Source organism: Talpa occidentalis, unplaced genomic scaffold, assembly GCF_014898055.3.
Source record: "Talpa occidentalis isolate TD23 unplaced genomic scaffold, MPIMG_talOcc4v2.1 talOcc4.2457, whole genome shotgun sequence".
Classification (NCBI taxonomy): Eukaryota; Metazoa; Chordata; class Mammalia; order Eulipotyphla; family Talpidae; genus Talpa; species Talpa occidentalis.
Window position 1 is genome coordinate 1 of NW_023602582.1, and position 11,746 is coordinate 11,746.

An 11,746-nucleotide genomic window follows, 5' to 3' on the forward strand; every position below is an offset into this window, starting at 1 on the left:
TAGAAGGGGATATACCCAAATATTAGCAGTGGGCAATAATTGCAGATTATGAGTGAAAAGAATTTTCTTCCTTGCCTTTTTCTGTATTTTTCAACATCTTCTATATTGAACATAGATCAGTTTTATTGCCATAAAGGCTGACTACATTATATATTTATGTTAAGAATAATTAAAAGAAAAATCTCCATTAGAAGGAAAAAAAAGAAAAGTTCTTCTTTGTAGAAAAATGCCACCTAATTAATGCATGAGGAATGGCAGTTTAAAATCACCATTTTGCATCCTGTATGTTAATAATTGATCCAGGAAAGAATCAGAAAATTACTGGATGACAGTTGATTGGAGAATAAGATAGTCATGGAATTTCACATGGTTACTCCACAGATTACTTAATAATCATAAAGAGGGGGAATGCATCTTGACAATGGAGAGAATTGGTAGTGAAACCTTAACTCAAAGGATCAAAATTATCATGTTCCAAAGTGGGATAACACAAAGTTTCCCCAATTAGAAGAAATAAGAAATATGCAACATCACCTAAGTAATAGCCTTGCTAGAAATGGATATTCCAAGTCTCATTATGAGGACACAATAGATAAATCTAGAATTAGGGACATTTAACAAGAAAACAGGTCTCTACTTTTCAAGAATGTTTATGTTATCAAAAGCAAAAAAAGGTCAGCTTTGTTTTAAGTCAAAAGAACTGGACACACGAAAACCAAATAAATGATCCTTGATCACATTTTGGATTTACAAAAACTAAGAAATACATTTTGATGACAATGGGAAAAAATAGAAATATACAAAAATATTAGATAAAATGAAGGAATTGTATTTAATTTCTCAGGTAATGGCAATTCAGGACAAAGTGTTGTATTTGCACTGTCTCCCAAATATCTCTTCAAAATCATATAAATGCAAATGAGGCAAGATACTCACAATGTGTGTACAGCTGAGAAGCATGCAGGTGTTCATTGTGCTATTTTTAAAAAAATTTTTGTAGGGCCTCCCCTGGTGGCGCGGCAGTTGAGTGCTGGGCTGCAAAGCTGCCCGCAGGCTCTGCAGCCCTGGTTCGATCCCCGGCTGCCGGTGTGGGTCCCACATGGCACGCAGACCTCTCCTGCTGTGCCCGCTGGTCCCCTCAGCAGTGTATTTTGTCAGTCTGCCTGTTCTGTTCCCCGCTCTGGCTCTGGTGAATCCTCTCACCCTCCCGCTCTTCTGACTGTACCCAGTGCTTGTATAAATAAATAAATCTTTTTTTTTTTTTTTTTTTTTGGTGGGACCCTCATCGGTGGCCGGGGAACGAACCGGTGCTGCAGAGGCTGCGGGCAGCCTCGCAGCCTAGCGCTCAACTGCTACGCCACCAGGGGAGGCCCAATAAATAAATAAATCTTTAAAAAAATTTTGTAGATTTGACAATTTGCAAAATTAATGTTGACACAAAAGTATCTGGCAAATCATGCAATGGTCTAGATTGACGACACCATTATTGTAATGACAGTGGGAGTGTTTAGAGAAAGGAAAGTCTTCCCTACCATGTGTGGATAGTACAGTGAGCTGGGTTGCTTCCACTGAACACGAAAGGCAATATTCCCTTCTTCTCCTGCAGGCAAGGTATTTGAGTTTTCATCCACAATCTGAAATTCAGAAACCATGAAGGGATTTTTCCTTGCACAACATTTGTTCTGTTCCTAAAACACCAGGAGATCTAAAGCCAAGGCTATCACCTCACTGTCCCCACAGGGATCTAGGAAATTGCTCGGTTGGTTGGTTGGCGTAGAGACAGCAAACTGAGAGGCAGTGGCTACTGCATCAGAGGGACAGAGTGGGAAAGAGCGGGGTTTGACTGTCTACTCTCCACCGCTGACATTGACAACCTGGATCCTTCAGTTCTCTAAAGCTCAATTTCCTCATCTAGAAAATGAACACTCTGAATTTTATTCTGAGGATAAGATGAAATATCCAACTAGTACAGACTATTGGGAAGCAGGAATTGCAGGGAAAGAGCAGGTGTGATCATGGAGTGAAGTGGCAAAAGTTACATCCTGACCTCTACTCAGTGATTTTTCACCTCGTAGCAAGTATCTCCAGACTTCTGATACCATTTTGGAATAAATGTTAAATACACACCCAATTTTAAGGGTTATACCCTTCCAAGTTGTCACCTTGGAAAGAAATATTCATTCTTATTCTGAATTGTCCTTGCTGAATACTCTAGATTTTTTTCCATAGGAACAGCCAGCTCTAAGAGTCAGAAAGTCTCTGGGGCAGTAAGAAAGACTTCATGCCTCCAAGACAAACTTGCTTTATGGGGGAAAAACAGGTGTCCAAGTCTAGCAGACAAAATGAATTATCTGGCGAATCAATTTTCAAATGAGATTTGAGAAGTTGATTTTATGGTAAATGGAATTGTTTCCTTAATTTCATTTTTGGATTGTTCATTGCTAGCATATGGAAGTATAATTGATTTTTGCATTTGGTTTTGTATCCTGAAAATTTGCTGATATCATTTATTACGTGTGTGTGTATTCCTTAAAATGCCCTATTTGCAAATTGTTAATCATTTTGAATTGAGATAGTTTCCATTCCTCTTTACCAATTTGTATGCTCTCTATTTTGTTTTCTAGTCTAATTGCCCTGGATAAAACCTCTGTGCTGAATAAAAGTGGTAAGAGCAAACTCCCTTGTAAATCCTGATCTTGGAAAATTTCAGTCTTTCACTGTGAAGTGTGATGTTAGCTGTGGGTTTTTGTAGATGCTATTTATCCTGTTGAGAAACTTCCCCTTTATTCCTTTTTTTAACACTTTTTTTGGCACTAAGGTTATAATATTGGTTTATATCATTATTTGTGTTTCCCTCCTTCCGCCCCCTTCTGCACACACTTCAAGTATTATTGCTATGGCTCACCCATCACCAAAAGCACCTGGGGATCCACCACCTCAATCCACCCTGCTCCCTCCCAACTTTATTCTCATGGCTCCCTTCTTTCTCTGGATTCCTCCGTTCTAGAACCAATTTTTCAGAGTTAGTTTTTAAGTTTGGTTTTATCTTTTCCTTTGTTTAGTTTCTCTGTATTCTACCAATAAGTGATGCCATCTGATATTTTTCTCCTTCTGATTTATTTAGCTTATCATAATCTCTTCCAGCTCCATCTGTGTTGCCAAGAGCGGCATCAATTTATCTTTTTTGATTGCTGAGTAGTATTCCATTGGATAGATATACCACCTCTTCTTGATCCGCTCATCTGCTTTTGGGCATTTAGGTTGTCTCCACATTTTGGCTATTTAATTAGTGCTGCTATGAGCATGGGAGAGCAGTATTTGCTTTGAATTAGTGTTTTTGTGTTCTTTGGGTAGATACCTAGGAATGGCATTATTGGGTCACACAAGAGATCAGTCTGCATTCCCACCAACAGTGTAAGAGTGCTTCTGTTTTCTCAACATCCTCACCATCATTGATAGTTGTTGTAATTTATCAAATGCTTTTCTCTTCATTATAGAGATGATCATGGATTTCTGTTCTTTGATTCTATTAGTATGCTATGTTATATTGATTGATATCCATATGTTGAGCCAAGCTTGTATGTCTAGAATAATCCCACTTCCATGTGGTATATAAACCATTTATATGCTACTAGTTATGTTTGCTAGTATTTTGAGGTAGATTACTGTGTAGTTTTCTTTTCTTGTGAGCTCTTTGATATCGGCAGTTGGATTGTCCTGGCCTCATTTGATATTCTCACTTTGAGACCAGCCATCAAAACTCCCCCTCATATTTTTGGGAAGAATTTGTGAAGAATTGCTGTTAATTCTCCTTCAAATGTTGGTTGTCCTTACACCAGTGAAGTCATGATTGAAAGTGGAAGTTGCTACTTATTCGCTGGGTAATCTTGGTAAAGTTACTCTAACCTGTTAAGCCTCAATTTTGTCATCCATTAATTGGGGATAGTAATGATACTCTTGTGTTAGGATTGTGGCCATGAGCAAATGAAATAACATTGCTAAGTGGTAAGGACCTTGTTTGGCACTTAGTAAGAGCTCAATTAACAATAACTGTCATACTCATTACCTATGATTTCTTACCTGTACAATATAAGGTGGCAGTGGCTTCCCCAGAGAACCTGGCTTTAATTTCATTTGTTTGGAAGTGGCACAGAGCAGCCCCTGCATTAAAGAAATACAGAAAAGTTTTTGCCTTTAAAAAGGGAGTGAATAAATTGACCTAGCCATTAATCACCAATATCTGATGTCGCCAGGAAAAAAAAAAAAGAGATAACCACACCTTATATGCCTCCTGATGGAAGAATATTATATGACCTAAGAAATAGTATAGGAAAAGAAAAAAAATAAAGCAGGGATATGATTACACCTCCAGATCTATCTACCAATTGTAAGGAAATGCAGAGGAACCCCAACATGTTAAACGCCTTAAGGGTGCAACTAGCAAAACCCAGACTGGGAAATATTTGAAAGGACCAACATCTCAGCAATTTGTTACCTTTTTCAAGTAACAAATTACAAAGAGAAAAAAGAGATAATGAGGAAATCCAAAGACTAAAGATATGTAAGACTATCAACTCATCACAGCAGGTGGACCCGGTGCAAACACATAGCAAACAATAGAACATCACAGTTTCGCTTTCTCCACATCCTCTCTAGCACTTGCTGTTGGGTGTCTTTTAACATGTTCCTTTCTCAGCAGTGTGAGAGAATATTTCATTTGCCCATAATCCTTTGTCTTATGATCAAAGAAGAGTCTCTCTAGTTTAAGCCATTTTTCTCCTCATGTATTTAAGATCCAGCTATCTGCACGTGCACCTGGTGCTTTGACAAAGTGTTTACATAGTAAATGGACAAGTGTGGTTAAATGACAGTATTAACTGACTGACCGTCCAGTATCAACCTACAGTTTCAGTCTTCGCATAGCCTTCGTAGATGTTCAACTTAGTGATGCATTTCCAGTTTGCTATCATCCCAGGGCTTATGGGTCCTCCTGCAGACACACAATGCTTCAGGCTCTTGGATCTGTAGCTGGAGGGTCATCACAAGTTATTCTTAGGCTTGGTGAACATTTCTACCAATAACAGGTCTGTTGTAAGGAAGACTCTTGGGAAAATGATACAGATATTGCCAAATACGTAGGAGGTACTCATGAAGTGGTCTTGATGTTTTTATTTCTAGTTTATTAAATAAATCTATTTCAGACCTTCCACTTGGATCAGTCTCCATGAAGACTCTCATTTGTTTTTCTGGAGTAGAAGCATTAGTGTTAAAAGTGAATGGATCATTTAACTGATAGAAATGATTGACTGTTAGAAAGTGGCCAGCCGTCTGAAGGAAGGTCTAAGGTACAATGTGGAGTGAAAAATACAGTGTGATACTCCCTATTTAATCTCTCACCAGTATTAGAATATATTTCTATGGAGGTAGATAGAGACATAAATTTATTTTTTAAAGGTCTAGAAGTATCTCTATTCACTAGAAGAGTTGGCCTTTGCTTTAATGCTGACCTATATTTTACATTCAATATATTTGTCTATAAAATTTATCTTGTTGAAGGTAGACATACAAATTAGTTAGCCACACCCAATCTTTTGATTACAATCAAATTTTATATTGAGGAGCCAGAAGATATGGACTTTCAAAGTCATAAGGGAAGAAAATCCCTGTACTCTTAAATGGATTTATTGTTAAAAATGGCAACAAGAAAGGTGAATGAGTGAAGGGTAGAATTGGGTCTACTTTAATAAAGTGAAGGTTCCTAGTCTTGTTTGTCATACCCTGAGTAGACATGGACTCTCTCTGGGAAGGTCCTCTCTTACCTGATGAAATGTTTGTGTTGAAGCAATTCCTGGTATACCCCTGGATTTCCAGATAGAGTGGTGATGGGAAATCTGTGCAAGGCCTGCACCCCAAAGAAAAAGCCAATCAACATGTAAAGATGGGGATGAGAATGTTGGAGGAAAAGTGTAGGGGAGAGGATCACAGACTTCCAGACTCAGCTGGGACAACTTCCTTATCTTGACGAGCTAAGGAAGAGAATCTCACTTTACCTTTCTGGATCTAAGAAACACTGTGTTCATCAGATGGTAACTGAATGGATACACAGCTAGACATTTACTTCTGGATCCCAGGAACAATAGGCCTAGATGTTGCTAGTAAAACTTGGGATTGTGGAGGTAGTTTAGGGATCATGGGATAGGGTGCAACAGACCAGGGTTTAAATCCTGGTTTCACCACTATGATTATTTGAGCTAGTTACTCAATCTTTTTAGGCCTCAGTTTCCCCAGTCTCTCCCTCACTGTTGTTGGGGAGATGAAATGATGTTGAAATGAGTTTCGACATCAGGTCAATAAATGATGGCTGATATTAATATCATATCATCTTTATCATTATTGCTTTTTGAAAGTTTATTTTTCGGTAATTCAATGAAGCAGCCAAGTCCTGACACCACACATGGCTCAGAGAAGTAAGAGGACATTGTTCTCAGAAGTAGTGAATAGTTTCAAATGACATTCCAAATTTAATTCTTGGTTCACCCAATTTGGGACATTTGAGTCACTGGGTCGTTGCCAGTGCTTCCCTTCTGGCCCTTGCTCCAGCCCACACTGGGAACTGGTCTTACGTTTAGAACAGTCTCGGGGCAGAAGGTTGGCATGTGATGCAGAAACACGCAGGCTCCTTGGAGCCAAGCTCCCAGCACACTGCTCAGTGACAAGCTTCCACTGAGGGCATCCCCAGATACCAGAAGACATCTGTCGGCTGGAGGTCCATCCACTGTCTAAAGAAAATAAGAAAAATGTCTGAGTTCCCCTGTGGCAGTACTAACAACAATATAATGATTAGCTATCGGGCACTAACCACTCAAATGAGAGTAAGTACAGGCTATTTATTCAGAGCCGTAGCAAAGGAGTCAGCCACCATCACCTGCATCTTGGCAGAGATGCAAAGGCTGGCAGAGGAGTGAGAAGGCTCTGTAGTGGGAAAGGGGAAGACTTCAGGCGTGCCCTGTGCCCTGGCTGGAGGAATTTGGGAAGGACAGGAGTGTGGGGGTGTGTGTGGGGGGTGGGGGTGTGAGGGGTTGGGGGGTTGTGGGGGTAGGGGGGAGGGAAAAGCAAGAGGTGGGTTAGCTAGAGGTGAGTTGTTCTGTGTGATAGGTGTGACTTTCTCTGCTGGTTCTAAGTTAGAAGGGAGGAAAAAGTAAGGGAAGGTGTCAGTTATTAATCAAGTCTTGACCGTTTGGGGCTCATTATTACAGGGGTTATTTGACTCCCTGCCAGCAGGAGTCTGATGTCCTCCGAGCCTCGCTTAGAGCCAGCAGCTGGCTTCCTGGGCACGTTCTGCATTTGAAAGTTTGGATTCCTGAGTTGGTTGCTCCAGACGCTGGGTCAGAGCCTTGTTTCTCTGCGTGGCCTGGCCACTGTCGACATGTATGTGCAAGCTCTCACACCATGTACTGGTACTGTGACAAGTGCTTTACATGTGATAAGAAGCTGCATATTTTCCTCTCCACAAATAGCAACATGCTCAACACTCTCTCCTTTACTCCTTGTTTTCCTGGCCAATTCATACCGAAGGTCTTTGCATAGCAAGGAGATAGAGACATAATATTCCATTGGATAGTAATGCATTATTTCTTTCTCCAGCTGTCTAGCACAACCCTTTTGCTATTTCAGTGTTACAAGAATATCTTGTTCATGGAATCTTGATATTTTGGACACTTGGCTGCAAGTCTATGGCAAACATTCCTGGAAGTAGGCTGCTGGTAAAAGGGCACGTGAGTTTGTAATCTTGAGAAATGCTGCTAACATTTACCTCCAGTAGACCTGATTCTTAAATAAAGCCTACTGGATTGGCATTTTGATAGATGCGGGAACGTCTTCTAGGTATGAAATAGCTCGTTCAAGGCAGTGAGTGCAGACTTGGGATAGGAACCCAGGTCTAGTGAATTCCATGGACAGTCTGGGTTCCATCAGTCTTGTCCATGTTATGGTAGCTACTGTGAATTCCGCTCCAACTACATGCCGGACACAGAGCTAAGCATGCTGCTCCAATAGCTCACTTAAATGTGACAAGTCTAGGAGGCAGATATACTGTTTTTATTCCATGGAAGAGACTCATTTATGAGAGTAAGTCATGCCATTACTCTCACCGACAGCACTGCCAGCTAAACCTGGACATGCTATTGGTCATAAGGTACTTGCTGAATTTAAGAGAGTGAAATGTAAAAAAAAATGTGCATCTGAGAGTCCATAAAATGTAGCATTATTCCATTTAACACATGAGGACACTGAAGTGAGCTGAGATGACATGCCTGAGTTCACACCAGTCATTGACATAATTGAGGTTTGAACCCTTACCTGTTTAACGCCTGAGCTACCATTTAGTGCCGACACTTTCCTCGCTCTTGTCCTGGAAACAGGTACCTCCTGGGACTTAGAGCTTCTTCAGAGTAAAGTAGTGGCACCAAAGACATATCCAGGTTTAGCAGGCAGAAGAGGAAGACTAGAAAATGTGCACAGCTGTCGTGCTGGCTGTTAGGAGCTAAATTGCCACTCCTTCTGCCTCCTGATCTATTCATCACGCGTTCTAGATTATTGTTATAGGATAATATATTCCTGCTTAAAAAATCCTCAGTGATTCCTTCTTCTCTTTCCACGACTTCGACTGCAGTCAAGGGGACCCTGCGCTCTCTCTAGCCCCTTGCTTTTTCTCTTCCATGCTTTGCCATTTATACTCTGCTCTGCTTTGCGTGCTCTTTGGCACCCTCATAGCCATATGATGGAACTCCAGATACAAAGTTCACTTCTAATCCTTTATATGCTCCTTTCCTCTGAAAATGATGCCTCTTTCCTCTGAGTCCTGCTAGTACTTTCTCTCTCCCATAGAACCCTGACTTCTGTCATGTATTGTAGTTACTCACATACTACGCTTTGCTTGCTGATGAGTCTATGGACTTTTTGAGGGTAAAAACACTTGACTCATCTTCAAATGAGTCATCGCAGGCAGGATTGACAGTATGTATGGGAAACTAAGCCCTCTCAAAACCAAGCTAAAACATCTAAATCAATTACTTCAATGAGTATCCCACTGAAGAGACAGAAATCCGTTTTAGTGCATTGGATTTACCGAGAGACGGTATGATAAACATTTAGAGCTATTAGAGATTTTTTTAAAGGCTTGTCTGACATGGGATTTTCATCTTAGATGCTGTCTCTAGACCCAAACCCTTCATTAGCTGTGACTCTACCTCTGTGTCTGTCACTCTTACTCATCCCAGTGCCTGTAACAGAACAGGCAACATATAGCAGTGTATTGTTTTGGGATAATTGCCCTGGGCCCCTCCCTAGTTATATGAACTTACTGCTCTTCCTTTGTCTCTCAGAATCTTAGATTTCTGGATCTACAATAATTCACTTTTCATCTTTTTATGTTTTATGTTTTTCATCTTTTCATCTTTTTCCACTCTTTCATCAGTCCTATTCCTTTTCTCAGTATTGACATTTTCTGCAGTCATGGGTAAGAAACTTCTTAGTTCTAGTCCCATGAAACACTCTCTTGCCTGTACAAGAAAAGAGCTCTCAGGCCTGTAAAGGTTGTGTGAGGAGCGTACCTTGAGGTTTGGCTAAATCCCATTCCCAAACCATAGTGGGAAAATGCGACCATTTGGGGAGAACTTGTTGTTCTGTTGGTGAAAAAAATGGCCATTGGATCTTGACTCTTGGTCGCCACACAGGTCTGCTTAGGAGGGGCGACTCTGTAGGTCACAAAAGAGGCAACAGTGAGTTCTACATGCAGGTTCTCTCTGGTCACCTCACACTCATAAGAACAGCCTGTATCAAAAAGACTGGAAAACAGCCTGTGTTGGCAAGGGTGCTGAGAAAGGGACTCTTGCACACTGTTGGTGCGAATGTATATTGGTGCCCAACCCAGCACTTTCTTGACTCACCTCACTTGATCACTCTAACCCATCCCTGGATCCAAAAACACTTTATTTATAATAATAGGTAGCTAGGGCCTCCCTGGTGGCGCAAGGGGTTAAGCACAGCACTGTGAAGCAATCCCAGCCTCTGCAGCACAAGTTTGATCCCTGGCCAGGGAGCTGACCCACATGGCACAGCAGACCTCTCCTGTCTCACCCGCTGCTCCCCTCAGCAGTGTATTTCATTCAGTCTTCACGTTCTGCTCCCCACTCTGTCTCTGGTGAATCCTCTCATGCCCCCCGCACCTCTGGCCTGTACCCCAGTTCTTGTATGCATAAATAAATAAAAAAATCTTTAAAAAAAATAAGCAGCTAGTCCAAGGACGGTAGTTTGCCAATTTGATTTTCTTTAATTTCAGAGAATATTAAAAATTAATTGGATTTTAAAAGACTTCCAAGACGACCTTGTAGTTATAAACTTTAAATCTACAATACAAACATCAAAGTTAGATACAAATATAGATTTTAAAACTTCAAATTGTTTTTTTGATTATTTTATAAACGCATGCATGTTTAAAAATTTATTTTAAAGTTCAAATGGTATTTCTCTCTGTCACTGAGTATTTGGGTGTTCCTTTTCGTTTCGTGCCAGAAGTGAGTCCTGTCGGTTTGCTCCTTCTTGGCCAAGGTGGCCTCTCACCCTGACAGCTGCACCAGCCTGCGTCCCAGTCTTATTACTCCCTTTTTTGTGCTCTATTGTTCCTCCAGCTGCCAGAGTGTGGTGTCAACAAAGTAAATCCAATCAAGTCCTTCTCTCCAGGGTTTCCCAGATGGCTTCCTGCATAATCTACAGGGCATCTAGTATCACTGTCTCTTGCTCTTCAACCCTGTCCACCCACTCTCTTACTCACCGTATTTGGCATCCTTCCTGTTCCTCAAAACAGATCCAGGGCACTCCTGCCTCCGGCCCTCCTTTCCCTCAGTGATCCCTGTGCCAAGGACATGGTCCCCATGGATTTTCAAAAGGTTGCCATGTTGGCATTCAAATCTCAGCTTAAATGTTCTCTCCCCAGAAGCCACTAAATCTAAAGTAATGCTCCCCTCTCACATCAGGTTACTCCTTCTCAATGCCCTGCTTTTTTTGAAGCTTCTTTTGCAGTCTGTCTTGCTCATTTATCATTTGTCATTAAAAAAAAAAATCCCTGAACAAAGACCTCAGTGGGACACAATTTGGGCTAAGACTTGAATTTGTGCTCTCCAATTTTCAGATCTAAGGCTCCCAAATTAATGCCATTACTTTATTTTAACCTCTTTGTGTTTTTCTTGGTCAGCCTTCTCCCAGAATTAACACTCCCAATTTTGGGAGGTAAGACTTTCACTAAGACTGAGAACTTGTAAGACAGATCAGGCATTCCTGTGTTGGGAGTGTTCTCCCGTCAGACAGACATTACTGACCAGACGTTACTGACCTGCTCCCCTCTCTCCTTCCACATTACCCACATTGCTTCTCACATATGCCTTCCAAAGTCGGACATTTTCTTGATTTTAGTGCCCTGTTTAGTATCAGTGCCCGCTCACCGCATCAAATCCCTGAAATCCAACCATCCATCATAGCTCTTATCTGATACCAAGAGCTTGGTCTTCAAGGTGGGGCAGTTGGACAGCACAGAGTCAACAAGTGGAACCACAGCCTTGTTGACCACAATGCATTGGGCCTTAGATGTGTGCAGCTGATAGAGAATCTCCTTGGCAGTCATTTGGGGTGTTCCTGGCACAAAGGTGATTCCTACAAGAGCCACAAAGGAAGATTTTATTCATATTTTTTA

General features: G+C 41.1%; 1 protein-coding gene across 1 annotated transcript; it reads right to left on the reverse strand.

The window, feature by feature from the left end:
- Positions 1-1,532: 1,532 nt before the first annotated feature.
- On the reverse strand, positions 1,533-11,722 carry LOC119253947 (acyl-coenzyme A synthetase ACSM6, mitochondrial-like; the record flags this gene model as incomplete). The annotated part of the gene is given in 8 exon segments (XM_037521170.1): positions 1,533-1,634; positions 4,081-4,161; positions 4,905-5,028; positions 5,820-5,902; positions 6,624-6,742; positions 6,745-6,779; positions 9,612-9,755; positions 11,499-11,722. Coding segments are annotated over 8 exon segments (912 nt in total), but the record flags the coding sequence as incomplete, so codon positions are not given.
- Between the last annotated feature and the right edge of the window lie 24 nt (positions 11,723-11,746).